Here is a 16,710-nt window from a genome sequence, read left to right on the forward strand (position 1 = left end):
AATTAATGATGGTATTAACACAATAGAGAAGGATGACCTAAGTTCAGGCAACCAGATGTAGGAGTGGTTTGGGTAGAGATTATAATGGCAGTAAGTCACTTGGGGGAATGATGTCCAAGCCTCTTAACAGTGCTCACATGGTAGGGCAGAATATAACAGATGGAATAATGGGAGCTTGTCAGAAAGGTATGGTGATAATCATGGGGTTATTAATCAACAGGGGCAACTTTCCAACTCAATATGCCTACTGCAAATCCTGAAGAATAAGAACATAAGAAATAGGAGCAGGAGTAGGCCAACTAGCCCTTCGAGCCTGCCCCGCCATTCAATAAGATCATGGCTGATCTGTCGTGGCTCAGTTCCACATTCCCGCCCTCTCCCCATAACCCTTAATCCCCTCTCTTATCAAGAACCCATCAACTCGTGTCTTAAAAATATTTAGCGAGGTAGCCTCCACCACTTCAACGGGCAGAGAATTCCAGAGATTCACCACCCTTTGAGTGAAGAAGTTCCTCCTCAACTCCGTTCTAAACCGCCCCCCCTTTATCTTGAGGCTGTGCCCCCTAGTCCTACTATCCTTTCTGAGCGGGAAGAGTCTCTCCACCTCTATCCTATCCATCCCATTCATCATCTTATACGTCTCAATGAGATCTCCCCTCATTCTTCTAAACTCTAACGAGTACAAGCCTAATTTATTCAGCCTCTCCTCATAGCTCAACCCCCTCAACTCCAGCATCAGCCTAGTAAACCTCCTCTGCACTCCCTCCAAGGCCAAAATATCCTTGCGTAAGTACGGCGACCAAAACTGCACACAGTACTCCAGCTGCGGCCTCACCAATGCCCTATACAGCCGCAGCAAGACCTCCCTACTTTTATATTCAATCCCCCTCGCGATGAAGGCCAGCATCCCATTCGCCTTCCTGACCACCTGCTGCACCTGCAAGCTGGGTTTTTGCGACTCATGCACAAGGACCCCAAGGTCCCTCTGCACCCTAACGTATAGGCCTAAAAATTGGTTTAGTGCCCGACGCCAAACGGTTTGCCTCCCAACCGCTTTCTAATTGTGCGAGAAACCTCCTTTGTCATTTTTGTTTTATCTTTTATTTCCTTTGTTATCTCGAGATCGCATCTTGAAAGGACGTGAGGCTGATTAGCATATTTAAAGTAGCATTTAAAGAGAAAGCTAGCTAGAGATATAAAAATAGATACTTTAAAACAAAAAAAAGGAGCACTGATCCTACAGAAAATGTGTCTGGAGAATTACTACTGGAAAATAAGGGAAATTGCAGAAGAATTGAAAAGGCATCTTACATTGGTCTTCACCAGAGGATACAAGTAACAACCCAAATTTGATAAGGTGCCACATCAAAAGTTACTGCAAAAAATAAAAACTCATGGGTAATATATTATCATGGATAGAATATTGGTTAGGAAACAAAGAATAAGCATTAATGGGTAATTTTCCAGTTGCCAACATGTAATGAGTGGTGTGCCACAGAGATCAGTTTGGGGTCTCAACATTTTACAATTTATATCAATAACGTGGATGAAGTGATAGTCGGTACAGTTGCTAAATTTGCAGATGCTATAAAGATAGGTTGAAAGATTAGTTGTAAAGAGGGGACACAGAGGCTACAAAGGGACTATAGATAGGTTAGACGAGTGGGAAAAATCTGGCAAACGGACTGTAATATGGGAAAACTTGCATTGAGTTGATCTTTCTGTACACCCTAGCTATGACTGTAACACTACATTCTGCACTCTGTTTCTTTCTCTATGAACAGTATGTTTTGTCCGTATAGCACACAAGAAACAATACGTTAATACATGTGACAATAATAAAATCAAATAAATCAAATCAAAATTTTCCAGTATTAGTTCTCCAGACTCACTTTCTTTAGAACCAGTGCTCACTTTGTTAATTTTTTTTTATTTTAACCTATCTGTTTTCATATTTCTAGCTAGCTTTATCTTTAAATGCTACTTTAAATGTACTAATCGGCCTCACACCCTTTCGAGACGCGATCCGATTCACGCAATTAGAAAGGGGCTGGGAGGCAAACCTTTGAGCGCCGGGCACTAAATTGTCCATTTCGGCAAGAATAAAAAAGGTTATTATCTAAATGGTGAGAGATTGCAGAGCTCAAACAGGGGGATATCCCAGAATAACAGGAAGTTATTCAGAAAGCTCACAGATTGTTCATTTTTATTGCAAAGGAAATTCAATAAGGGTAGGGAGGTTATGCTTTAGTTATACAAATCATTGGTGAGACCATATCTAGAGTACTGTGTACAGTATTGGTCTCCTTGTTTAACAAAGGATGTAAACACATTGGAAGCAGTTCAGAGAGGGGTTACTAAACCTGGAAGGGGAAGTTGTCGTATGAGAAAAGGTTGAACAGGCTACTTGTAGAATCACAGAACCCCTAAAGTGCAGGAGGCCATTCAGCCCGTTGAAACTGCACCGTCAACAATCCCACAGGCCCAACCTCCATGTATTTACCTTGCTAATCCCGCTGACACTAAGGAGCAATTTAGCATGGCCAATCAACCTAACCTGTACATCTTTGGACTGCGAAAGAAAATCGGAACAGCCAGAGGTAACCCACAGACACAGGGAGAACATGCAAACTCCACACAAACAGTCACCCAAGGCCAGAATTGTCCCTGGCGCTACGAGACAGCAGTGGTAACTACTGTGCCATCATGCTGTCCCCATGCTTGTACCTGTAGGAGATTAGATGAATCAGAGGAAACTTGACTGAGACATGCAAGAGCCTGAAGGGCCATGACAGGATGGATGTGGAAAGGACGTTTCCTCTTGTTGGAGAGTATACAACTAGGGGTCACTACTTAAAAAATAAAGAGTTGCTCAATTAAGATAGATGAGGAGAATATTTTTTCTCTGAGGGTCATGAGTCTTTGGAACTCTTCTTTAAAAGGCAGTGGAAGCAGAGTCTTTGAATATTTTAAAGGCAGAGATAGATAAGATTCTTAATAAAAAGGGGCTGAAAGACTAACAGCCAGCAGTAGACAAGAATGTGGAGTTGAAATTACAATTAGATCAGCCATGATCTTACTGAATGGCAGAGCAGGCTTAAGGGGCCAAGTGTCCAACCCCTAATACAGATGCTCATGCATTTGAATGTTCATACGTACCTCCTTTGGTTCATTTTCCTCAATCTAGTCTCTGAAAGTTTTGGAATATTTCTAATTTTACTATATTTTATAAGTCTATGGCCTCTAATCACATTTCTTCTCTTCCCTGGCTCCCCACCCCTCCCCCTGCTAAGATAGTTTAAATCTTCCTGCACAGTACTATTAATCCCTCAGTGAGAACACTGGTCCCAGCTTTCTTCAGGCACAATCTGAATATCTGTAGAGGTGCTCTTGCTCCAGAATATATCGCAGTTTCCCAGGAACCTGAAATGTCCTCATTTGTTCATCCATTTGTGATATTCACCTCAATCCGGAGAATGTATCAATCAAGATAGTTCTGTACATATACCACAAATTTCTCTCCTTCAGACCCTTCAGCATCAATTTTGTGCAGTCTGAATTAAAATCATTAAAGTCACCTATTATTACTCTATTTGTTACACACCTTGAAAATTTGTCAACAGGTTTGTTCATCCATCTCCTTCATACTGTTAGAACCCACCCTAAAGAAAGCTCCTGGCAATGTAACTGCATTTACTGCTCCAAGGCCGGTGTCCCTTCATCAAACGTACTTTTATTCATGCAATGCAGTACATATGTCTCAGTTATCCTCAAAATTTAGCGTTGCACCCATCACCTTCATTCAGTCACAGAAATGTGTGCGTTTGCGTGTGTGGGGGGAGGGTTGCGCTGGAGACAAATGGCACATTTGCATCCCCCTCAGTCAGAGATGGAGAGTCAGGGTGCTCACAGATACAAATATTTCTGTCCTGCAAATTGGCTTAATTTTATCAATGACTAAACTATGATAAAATTGAGTATGGCGATTAGCATGATTATGACTTTGCCAAAATTAAATATGTCTCTCTTTTGGTCCCCAAGACTTTCAGATGCACAGGTATCGTCACAGAACATCCATGAAGGCAATTCCTAAGAGTGCCTTATTCTTTTTGAGGGCACAGCATTGTACGATATACACCAATGCAGATACTAAGTTGGTTGCCTTTTTACCTGATGATTCACATCTCAGGAGCAAGGATAGAGTAAAGCAAGTGGCAGTATTGGCATACAGTAATTTGCACATTATACATACCTTAATAGCTTGTAATAAGCAAACCGAAAGACCTCCTGAAGTAATACGGAGAACATCACACCAAAGATAATGAGACATTTCTGGAGTTCTGCATCCTTCTCATTGCTGGCCTTTACAGCAATAAACCACACTAGCGAAGACAGCAGCAAGGAGAGTAACCAGAAAAATGCCCTGCAACACAGATATTGTTCGATTATTAAGATGGCAAAAAGTAACCTTATCTCAGAATCATTGAATTCCTACAGTGCTGGAGGAGGCCGTTCAGCCCATCGAGCACCGATAACAGTTCCACCCAGACCCTATCCCAGTAAGCCATATATTTACCCTACTAAAAGGAAATTTAGCATGGCCAATCATCCAAACCTGTGCATCTTGGATTGTCGGAAGAAGCCCGTGCAGACAAAGGGAGAATGTGCAAACTCCAAACAGACAGTCACCCAAGGCCAGAAATGAACCCAGGTCCGTGGTGCTGTAAAGCAGCAGTGCTAGCCACTGTGCCACCCAATGATTTTGGCTGCAAAGCTCCATGATATGCTGTAATATTTACATTGTAGTCAGCAACAGAAGACCATATGTAAAATCAGGCTTCTGCAGGCGGCATTTTCATTTTTACACTATATACCATTTGGAAAGTAAAGCAAAATCACTGCAGGTACCACTGCTGAACTTTTAAAAAAAAAGGTCATTTGGACGTCTGTGTTTTTCTAGTTTTTCCAAAAATTCTTTACTGCTAATTCAAAATGACTACTACCACACCAGGAATAAATATTCAGCTCCAGTATACCGTTTTCTTAAGTATATTTCCTACTATTCAGCATTCTGCTGATCATTTAACCTCTGTCTTCCAAATTTACAATCCTACTGCGATATCACAAAACAAGTGCTACATTATAATTAATCTGCATTACACGTAGCTGCAGTACTACCACATGAAATGTGTATTAAGCTGTTAAAAGGTTTGATACTACAGTGTTAAAGAAATCTATTCAGAAAGGACAGAAGACATGGATATCCATCCAGAATGATACTTCTTTTATCTCTAATCAAGCATTTATTACTGTAATTAATTTTGTAATGGTTGCTAGAAAAAGACTGAAATCATATGTTGGTCACTTGTAAGAAGTGAAATTGTTAAATTTTAACCTAAAACAGGATCCAAAGAGTTTTATATACATGGTTTTTTAAAAGATGCACAATAAATGGCATTGCCACACCAACTACCAGAAATTCCTTTGACATAAAAGCTGGAAGAGAATACAAGGGAAGAAGCTCATGAGGAACACAACGCCAGTGGCTATTTTCATTTCTGTGGCTTTGCAGAAAATATTTTATCTGGGCAGATTTGGAATACGGAAGTTACAGAAATTGAAAGGATTGACATTGTTCATTATTGTGGACTCAGTTTCTGTCACGTCAGGGACTATGGCAGACTAGGCTTTTTTTTGTTCATTCATGGATGTGGGCATTGCCGACTAGGCTAATATTTAAAAGGAGGTGGTGAACTGCCTTCTTGAACCACTGAAGTCAATGTGGTGCAAGCACACCCTGATAGTGCCCTCAGGCAAAATACTAAAAGAAAAACAAAGTAAAGTTTTAATAAAAGAAAAATTCCACCAATTACAATACCCCAAACCACTGATTCACACCCTCTCTCAGTCAGATGCCTTTCATTCCCCATCACATGTAGCAAGTAATCCCAGAGGCCTTGACTCTAGCACAGTATTTCAAATTCTTCCTCGCTCAATGTACTCATACATATTATCTTCAGACTGTCACAAGTAGTAATGCAGGAAATAACTGATGGAGGCAAATAACGAAACCTGTTGGCAACAACTTATTAGAAGCACAAAGAAAGCAGGCGTATGAGGGAAAAGAAAGCTTTGGGCTGTAGGGTGGTGTAAATGGGAATGTGATCTTTAATACAAAAATAAATAAATACTGGTTGGAGAACAGCTATATATCCCAGGATCCAAGTGGCCAGTTGCACATGCAAACATTCCAAATGCATAACTTTGAAGCACATTTTCTCACAGCTTGTGAAAAATTAATTTGTCAAATGGTATTTTCTTTATCAAAATTATATGCATTTTCTAAGCCAAGCAGAAAGGTAATTCAACTCACGACCCTAATGTTAAATCAGAGCTCAAATCACAGCAAAACTTCAACTTTCAACTAGGTGGATAATTAGCTATTTTATTTGTTGGTTCCCTATGGGAAGGCTTAAATTAATAAGAAAAATAGGTTTTTAATTAATGAACAATTCTTGCCAGCTCTTTTCAAAAATGTAATTGATTCATTGTATTTTTGACCTCAGCTGGTTGAATATTTTTCATTAAACAGTAACAGCTGTTCACACTGATGGGTAAAAACACCATTTTCATTTTATTGTATGCCTACAGAACCACATAACCATAGAATATTACAGCATAGAAAGAGGCCTTATGGCCCTTCTTGGCTGTGCCAAACCATTTTTCTGCCTAGCCCCACTGACTGGACCATATCCCTCCACACCCCTCTCTCCATGTACCTGTCCAAGATTTTCTTGTTAAAAGTGAGCCCACATTTACCACTTCATCTGGCAGCTCATTCCACACTCCCACCACTCTGTGCGAAGAAGGCCCCCCTAATATTCCCTTTAAACTTTCCCCCCTTCACCCTTAACCCATGTCCTCTAGTTTTTTTTTTCCCTAGCCTCACTGGAAAAAGCCTGCTTGCAATCACTCTATCTGTACCCATCATAATTTTATACACCTCTCTCAAATCTCCCCTGTCTTCTACACTCCAGGGAATAAAGTCCTAACCTATTCAACCTTTCTCTGTAACTCAACTTCTCAAGTCCCGGCAACATCCTTGTAAACCTTCTCTGCACTCTTTCAACCTTACTAATATCCTTCCTGTAATTAGGTGACCAAAGTTGCACATAATACTCTAAATTCGGCCTCACTAATATCTTATATAACCTCACCATAACATTCTAATTCTTATACTCAATGCTTTGATTTATAAAGGCCAATGTACCAAAAGCACTCTTTACGACCCTATCTACCTGTGATGCCACTTTTAGGGAATTATGTATCTGTACTCCCAGATCCCTCTGTTCTACTGCACTCTTCAGCGTCCTACCATTTACCTTATATGTTCTACCTTGGTTCGTCCTTCCAAAGTGCAATACGTCACACTTGTCTGTATTAAACTCCATCTGCCATTTTTCTAGCTGGTCCAACTCCCTCTGCAAGCTTTGAAAACCTTCCTCACTGACCACTACACCTCCAATCTTTGTATCACCAGCAAATTTGCTGATCCAATTTACCACATTATCATCCAGATCATTGATATAGATGACAAACAACAATGGACCCAGCACTGATCCCTGTGGCACACGACTAGTCACAGGCCTCCACTCAGAGAAGCTTTTCCAGAAAGTTATCCGGTTACCTAAAAATATTAAGCATGTTGCTCTGTGAATTATGACTTTTAAGAGAGGATCAAAAGTTCAGTATAGTGGTTTACACTTCCTTCCCAACAGCAACCACTAGGCTTCCTTTCCAAATGACAACATAAAATTTTGGAATATTTTGTAAGTACAAATTACAACAGTAAAAAGTACGATCAACTATCTTGCTTAAGATTTCTTTTAAAATTCCACACAAGATCCATTCAGCAGAACCTACAATATTCGCTCTATTCACATAGATTTAAATCATTACTCCATGCAGATATATTTATTATATATCCCATGACTAAGTTTAGGAGGAAGAATTGGCATTTAGGTATTGCAGCTCTGCAACGTGGGGAAAAATAGCAATAGCTTTCTATGAAAACACACAATGAGCCATTAGATACACCGTACTGTGCACCTGACCCTCAGCCCAAGTCACACTGCAAAGTTTGTTTTAAAAGTGCACTGTGAGTGACACGATGACATAGTGGCCTCTCTCGCAGTGCCAGGGACCCAGGTTCAATGCTGGCCTTGGGCTACAGCCTGTGTGAAGTTTGCACATTCTCCCAGGTCTGTGTGGTTCCCTCTGGGTGCTCTGGTTTCCTCCCAGAGACCAAAGATGTATAGGTTAGGTTAATTGGTCACACTAAATTGCCTCTTAGTATCGGGGGTTAGCAGGATAAATTTGTGGGGTTACAAGAATAGAGCCTGGATGGGATTGTTGTCATTGGTGTCAATTCCTTTTTGGGTGCAAACAGTCACCTTCAATGGCATCAGCACCTTGTCAGTACGTTTATTTTGCCACTTAACTAATGGTCGCAAAATTAATGAATAGGAGATTATCCTGGATAAACAGGGGTAGGTAAAGAGGAGCAGGTGGTGGATTTACACAGCAGATCAATCAAGCAAATCAGGGAGAAGCTGTATGCAGTTTGGTTTTCGTTTCTGACCAGCTCGTTGTTTCTACTGAAATCCTTCAGCCACTTGGAGACTTAGGTCACAATATTCTATTGATGGAGACTCAGATTACAACACTATCAACCGATCTTAACTTGGAGATAAGGCAAGAAAGTGTTAAATTTTCAAAATTGTGAATAGTGGTTGGGATTATTTTCAGGAAGTTTTGCAAGAGAAAGATTGGATTACAATTCTCTTTTGTGATGCAGTCGATGTCTAGGCACAATATCATCAGTGATTCACGAGGCTGCCTTCCAACAAAGAAATGGCATGACAGATTAAATCCATTCTGGGAAATAGAGTAAGTACAAGAAGCAAAGAGACAAGGGCAGTTAACTGAGTTGACTTATAGAACACACAGGACAGAAGAAAATCGTATTAATCATAATAGATCCTCTACCAATCTCAAATCTGCAGTGCAACAAGTGGAGTTGAATTTTGAATGTACAACTGTAGAAAGTGAGGACAGTAAACCATTCGGGAACTATGTGAAGTCCAAACAAAGTATAACCCCTCTATTTAATCAAGTAACTGGGAGATTCACTGTTAACCCCCAACAATCTGCTCAAATATTTAGTGATTTTATTCAACAGTTTGCACCTCTGGAAGATTTGCCTCTCAATGTACAGCTAACCAATTGGAAACCATAAACTTCACTGCTAATGGTCTTCAACAAAGGCCATTCATTTGCAAGAATTCTGCCTCTCCCGGACTATTATGTTCCAAAAAGAGGAGGATTTTATTATTGCACCTGCTTTGTCTGCTCTTTAAATGCTGTTTGGAAGATAGGGAGACAATAAAGAACGGAAATTGCTCTTATTGCAATTATTTATGAAAAAGGGAACAGAAAGGATACCAAGAGTTATTGGCTGGTCAGTTTAACTTGCCACATTAGAAAATAAATGGAATCTTGTGTTGTAGAGACCATCAGGACTTTTTGAAGGAGTTTATCTCTCCAGTCCTTTGGGTCTACTTTTGCATACAAAGAGGAATGAAAGCGCATGACCAACACTTCTGCCATTTCCTCTTTTGTTTAGTTTAGAAATCCTAGGATAAGTTCTATTTGGGCCAGGTAACCTAACAGCACGGTGGCACAGTGGTTAGCATTGTGCCTCACAACTCTAGAGACCTGGATTTGATTCCTGGCTTGGGTCACTGTCGGTATGGAGTTTGCACATTCTCCCTATGTCTGCACAGGTTTCCCCCATGTGCTACAGTTTCCTCCCCCAGTCCAAAGGTGTGAGGGTTAGGTGCACTGGCTATGCTAAATTGCCCCTTAGTGTCCCAGGATCCACGGGTTAGAAGGTTTAGGCGGTAAATATGTGGGGTTACGGGGATAGGGCCTAGGTGGAATTGCTGTCAGCACAGACTCAATTGGCCTCCTTCTGCACTGTAGGGTTGCTATGGTTTCTCTAATCTTTTTCATAATTCCTTTCTAACAATTATATCTTGCCCATAATTTTCCTCTCATCTTAATGCAACCTACACATCATTGTGAAGACAGATGCAAACTACTCATTAATGCTTTTGGCATATTCTCTCGTTCTATATGAAGATTTCTCTTTGGCCCCGTCAAAGTACCAACTTTTTCACTTAACTAACCTCCTACACTTATGTTTATAAAAGATTTTAGGATTCAATTCAATGTTGCTGCCAAATCATTTCTCTTAAATCAAGGCAGATATATATACATATATATAAATAATACACAGGGGCCTATCCTCCCTGTCATGAGCTATACATGTGACACACTGAAGTGCACGGGGGATTGCTACTTTAAAAAAGAGGGACAAAAATGAGACTGACTGAATGCTAATACGTTTTGACTGTTGTCAGCCACCCTAGCTAATAGTTTATTCAGGCTATAGTTGCACAGAATATACAAGACATTAGCTTGATTAAAGTGAAGGTGGTGTCCACTGAATAACAATTTTTCTTCTGATCAACTCACTAGAAGATCACAGGAAATACTGCAATTCTGCATGCAGTAGTACATCTGCAGAGGCATTTCAGCATAATATTCATTCTAAGCATGTCTCTCAGCAATTACAATAATTCGTCATAAAAGGAAACGGGAGCTGGGAAAGTTTAACGCTAAAGAAATTTACATTTAAATGGCATCGTCACAAGCGGTAAGGTTTCACAACTTAAACTGATACCTGCTAAACCTCATATTTGAATAAACCCCATTTTGTTTCCAATCTCAGCCTTTGTTAGTGATGGCTGAATAGACTCCTACATGAATGTTCCTCCATGATATAGGGATCACTTCAACGGTCATGTGCCTTAATGGATAGTGGATCTTTAACCCCCAGCTCCAGCTGTTTCCTTAACCATTCAATTTTAATATCCCTTACATTCCAAAGAATGTTAAAGCGGACATTTAAATATGATTTTTATTTTATTGTTCCTTTAACGGGACAATTAAAATCTTTTGAATTCTTCAAAGATTAAACTGCCGTGTTTATAGAATCAACTTATTTTCATAGAACACAGAACTCTACATTGCAGAAAGAGGCCCTTCAGTCCATCGAGTCTGCACCAACCACAATCTCACCCAGGCCCTACCCCATATCCCTGAACATTTTACCCACTAATCCCTCTAACCTACGCATCCCAGAACACTAAAGGGCAATTTTAGCATGGCCAATCAACCTAACCCGCACATCTTTGGACTGTGGGAGGAAACTGGAGCACCGGGAGGAAACTGGAGCACCTGGAGGAAACCCACGCAGACACAAGGAGAATGTGCAAACTCCACACAGACAGTGACCCGAGCTGGGAATCAAACCCAGATCCCTGGAGCTGTGAAGCAACAGTGCTAATCACTGTGCTACCATGCCGCCCTGCAACTATATAATTAAATGTTGAAAGTTATTTAATTTCAGATGCAGATGTACTTCATGTATATGCACCATGCTGCAAGGTGGCACAGTGGTTTGTACTGCTATCTCTCAGAGCCAGGGGCCCAGGTTCAATTCCTGCCTTGGGTCACTGTGTGAAGTTTGCAAGTTTTTCCTGTGTCTGCGTGAAATTTCCTCAGGGCGCTCTGGTTCCGTCCCACAGTCCAAAGGTGTGCAAGTTAGGTGGATTGGCCATGCTAAATTGCCCCTTAGTGACCCGAGATATGTAGGTTAGGGGGATTAGCAGCACAAACAGGTGGGGTTACGGTGATAGGATGTGATGCTCTCAGACAATCAGCACAGGCTCGACAGGCCGAAAGAATCCCTACATCGTAAAAGGCCAATGATTCCATGTCTCAACATTCACAGCTCTGTAATAGATCAGAAATATAATTGATTGTTTAATACTTCTTTATAGAGACTGTTTGCAGCTAGGCCATTTGAGTTATTTACTTCTGATCAGAACAGATTGTCTGGATAAACTCCTAGAATGCTGTTTGAAGTACATGTTAATGCCAAACAAAGTGGTTATTGGGGTGGGGAGAATGAATGACTCACCTCCAAGTCGATGATTTATTGAATGCTAACTAGTAAATCCACATAGATGACAAAACATTATAATTGGTTATCTATTTATGAGGACACAGTTAATCAGGAGTGGCTAATCTATAGAGAAACCTATCTAATCATTTTGCTCCCAATGTGTCTGACAATTGCATTCAATCGAGGAGAATGTCCTTTTGACATTCTTTTACTTCAATTCAAACTTTAAAAGCAAAACAAGTGTAGTTCCCATTTTACATAACCAATATTAATTAAAACAGTACTAATTTAAGCTATGGGCTACCCTTGACCTCATAATGATGTGGATATTTCAGATGGCTGCTTGACAATGGAAAGGAAGTATTTTGCTTTGCATTACATCAACTAACATTCACTTCGCAAAAATAATAGGGATTATACTCATTACTAACATCACATACATCATTAAGCTCAGATAACAAACACCAAATCTAACATCCTGGCACATTTTCATAGCCAGAGGCTTTTACACAGCTGGAAATGCTAAGCAGGCTAGGTAGTATCTGTGGACAGCAGAACAATGTTGACAGTTCAAGTTGACAACCTTTAAGCATTCATGACAAGTGGGCATTAAGGCCTAGAATCTCCTGTTCAGGTTGCACTGCTGCATGCTTCCTGTGTCCGTTTATTTCAAACAGATAAAGTATACACTTCACCGTAGTTTAAAATATATTGAGTTAGATATTTCAGTTACCCTGATCTGTACTTTAATTTTCCTCATCATAAATGTAGAAGAATTAGAACATAATATCATTATCCATGCAATGTACCTGAGAACTAGTACTGCCAACTATTTGAAAAGGCAACAGGCGGTTTTCATCACACCCAAATATCACAAGCAACAAAATTAAGAGCGTGCTCCTGCTTGGAGGTAAAATGGAGCTAAATGTATTGATTATTCCCACCCTTTTTTCTCCATCACTTTGGTGCAGTTAAGGAATTGATGCCAGTGACTAAAACCTGGACTACACACACGTGCTGTACATCCACAGTGTTCGCTAAAGCACTAATGATCATCACAAAGCACACTTCTGCAGTTTGCAGAACAGAGGGATTTCTTTGTTTGCAGATCCAAAAGAGCAATTATTTTCTGCAACAATTCCAAGCAACTCTCTATGGTCTGACGAAACCTCATTCTTCAAAACATAACAATCAGGTTGGATTTAACTGGAGAAATGCCAGATTATAGGTTACACCCATTCAGAATATTGGTGTGCATCAACAACAGGTGTCGAGGACCACAGAAGAGGAAACTTGGGGCTGAGGGGCAGAACATTTTCATGTAGGCAAACGAGGAGTGTAGTGGGATTGCAGGGAGACTCGGTGATGTTGGCACTGAGACACAACAGATAGAATGAAGCTGACCTCATCAGTGAGCCGAACCTCAGAAGCAGAGAACCCTCAAAGCATAGACCTCTTAAAGGTTGGCATGGGGGTGAAAGGGTATGCAACACGTACCAAATCAAAGAAGAGGCCCCTCTACCTGTTATTGCACTCGTGCCACTCTCAACACGCTCAACTGTTCCCTCATTTTGTTTCACCGACAATCATGTTTCAGCATATCATTCAAAGTCAGCTATGTGACATCAGTGCAGTACCCGATTTGTTTCTCTGAAATCAGGACTACAAACCCAAGCGACATGCACATCAAGTAATCATCCGCCATACTTTGTTATGCCATGTCAGCAAATATTTCCAGACCCCAACTTCTTCAACCAAATGTAATTATATTTCCTCGGACATGAATTTTTAAAGTTGCTGTCGCCATCCTTCCAGAGAGAATCCACCTTCAATCCCTCGGTCCTACCATCTGATCTCCATTTCCCAGCAAGGTTCTGTCGCCTTCCAATTCTACTCACGTCCCCCTACCAATTTCTATTTAAATTAATTCAATAATGCTAATGCTCATTGCAAAACAGCCCTAATGATAGACACTAATGACATTTGAAAGACTATGAACATGTGGAGATTATCCATCCTTGACCACACTGCAGACTTTGACAGCCAATCTCATAAGCCTCTATTGCCTCTCGGCCACTGCCCAACTTGGTGTCTTTTTTTTAGTTCTATTCTTACCAAGCAACTGGAGTGACAGGATCTCCAGCAGAAGCTTTTTTTTGTTGACCCACTGTCAACTCCAGAGTTCCCAAGAGTCATCCGCCATTCCCTGCATGTTGCACCTTTGGTGTCATGATTCACAGACACCGGGTCAATAACTACAGATAACTACAGATTCAATCACTGCACTACTCCCTTGTGATTGCTAGTCCAAAATTCAGTCTTGATAGGTTGCAATTTCTTCCCGCTAAACAATGCGGAGAATTAAAGCCTTGTTTGTGCTTCTGTCACACCTTCCATGTTCTTGCCTACGATTTCATCCTGTTCCCGCCTTAAACTGAACAAGCCTGATCACAACCTTCTATTAAACTGAGTTTTCAAACCCATATCTTTGTCATTAGAAAGACTGCATACTTCCTTCTGCTTTACATCACCTAGAATTGCCCTTGCTTTGGTCCACTTGCTGTTTAAAATCTATATCCACACTTTTGTCATCAGCCATAGGTGTCCCAATGCTCCCCTAAGTGATCACCAATCCTGTAGTAAACTTCAGCTCATTTAACCGTCTGCTGCTCAGATTCTAGCATGTACAAGTCTCACTCATCCCATCCATGTTCTCACTGCTCTACACTGGCTTCCAAGCCCCTCTGTACAAATATTAAAACTCCTAACCATCTTTTTCTCTGTATCTTTATAAGCTCCTCCAGCGCTCCAACCACACCTCAAACTCTCCATTCCTCTACCTCAACTTTTTTGAATCCCCCCAGCTCCATCTCTTCTATAATCATCTCCCAAAACTCACCCTCATCCCGTTCTGCTTTCTCTTTCTTTGGCTCAGCATCAAATGTCCTCCTACACCTCTGGGAAGTGCCTGGAGAAATTTTGCAAGTTGTTGCAGCAACAACATTGGCAAGACATGACAAGTTTACATAACCAATTTCTATTATAAATATGCATATGTGGAAATTTATAATTGAAACTGGATGATTCTTAAATGGGAACTGAACAATATCTACATGACTCGGATCAATTAATCACACACTCGAAACAAGCTTCATCTGAATCCCAATCGCATAGGTTACACAAAAGGAAATCACCCTGTGAGGAAGGGACAGGGGTCAAGTATTTTGCACAAAAACAATTTTCCTTACACTTTATTTCACCTTTAAAATTTCTGCCTAAATCAAAAACAATGTTGCCAGAGTTTTAAAATCTTCGCTGATAGAAATGTACACAGTGGTTCCAAATGTTACAGTTCAAGAATTCAAAAATTAGATAAGGAAACAAAATAATAAGCAGCCAGGGAGGCCAATGGGAGGCTGACATTAGAAACAGTTGGTAACTGGCCAGTCAACGATGGGTTTCCTAAACAATAAGGGGATAAAAAGAGTTTTGAGAGCACTTCGATCTGCCCTAGTTTCCCTCATCAGTGGCAATTTCTCACAATTTTGGTCTCCTAAATCTCTCATTACATAGTTAAATAACGTGGTGGGTTTCTGTAAAATGGGACTATCTTATTCAATGCTGAAAAACTGTTTGGTTCGTTGCCATGTCAGCAAGTTCCAATCTCAGATGGGCAGCAGGTAGCAAATTGGATCTAGATGCAGGAAACTTGACCTCGGGTGGGAGTGGTGGCGGGGGGGGGGGGGGAAACAAGAGGGTAAATGACACAAATTTCACAGTTGCTGCCTACTAAAATGACAACGATTCTGATGCGGTGCTGGCCCCCAATATTAACCTATCTGTTGATGCTTCATTTTCAATGGGCTAACCGTTAAAAGTTCAACTCATGACTTAACAGGCGACAAAATCAAGGAACATTTTTTAAAATTAAGTAGTTGGTCGCGGGGGGGGGGGGGGGGGGGAGTGGGGGTGGATGAGGATCTTTCAGGGATGCAGTTTTGAGTCGGTGCTGGAGATGGTCAGATTGGGGGGTGAGGGACAAATCCAACACTCCGTTCCCAGAGTATTAAACCTCAGCTACCGACCTGTGGAGGGTTGAACACTCGTTAATAGGCGGTAGGCTCGGCTCTGCCGCAGTTTGAGGGAAGGCAGGGCCGGAGCCTCAGCTTACCCGGCGATCAGGATGATAACCCGGAGCGGGTCTTTGGCGATGGTGAAGACGAACAGAGCCAAGGCGGGACCGAAGGCGATGAAAGTGCAGCCGAAGAAAACAGCCACGGTCATCTCGTCAGCGGCGGTGGCGGTAAGTCCGGGGGCAGCGGCGGCAGCAGCAGCTCGGACCGAGTGCCCACTCCGCCCGGGACATGACAACCGAGATGGAGCCGCTCAGGCCGGAAGGAGGGGGGGGGGCTGCGGGTAGCTCCGTTCACAGGCCCTACACCCACCAAGCGCCCAGTCCGCGAGGCGAGTCCGCACAATGCGGGGAGGGGAGGGAGGAGGGGCCTGAGTGGGACCGGGGAAGGGGCTGGTCAGGGCGGAGCCGGAGGAGGAGGGGCCAGGGGCGGGCCCGGGCGGGGGCGGGGACATGGGGCGGGGCTAGGGAGGCCAGGGGCGGG

The 16,710-nt window shown here is 41.7% G+C and overlaps 1 protein-coding gene across 1 annotated transcript in view; it reads right to left on the reverse strand.

Annotated features, from left to right (window-relative positions):
- The window catches only part of LOC145357341 (gamma-secretase subunit Aph-1b), a 67,791-nt gene extending 51,287 nt beyond the window's left edge, over positions 1-16,504 (reverse strand). The window contains exons 1-2 of the mRNA XM_080210652.1: positions 16,266-16,504; positions 4,253-4,423 (exon numbers count right to left, since the gene is read on the reverse strand). Of these exons, the coding sequence (XP_080066778.1) occupies positions 4,253-4,423; positions 16,266-16,378 (284 nt within the window). The 5' untranslated portion in view covers positions 16,379-16,504. The remainder of the gene's footprint in view (positions 1-4,252; positions 4,424-16,265) is intronic.
- Between the last annotated feature and the right edge of the window lie 206 nt (positions 16,505-16,710).

This window comes from Carcharhinus amblyrhynchos, chromosome 1, assembly GCF_965287045.1.
Source record: "Carcharhinus amblyrhynchos chromosome 1, sCarAmb.v2.hapA, whole genome shotgun sequence".
Lineage (NCBI taxonomy): Eukaryota > Metazoa > Chordata > Chondrichthyes > Carcharhiniformes > Carcharhinidae > Carcharhinus > Carcharhinus amblyrhynchos.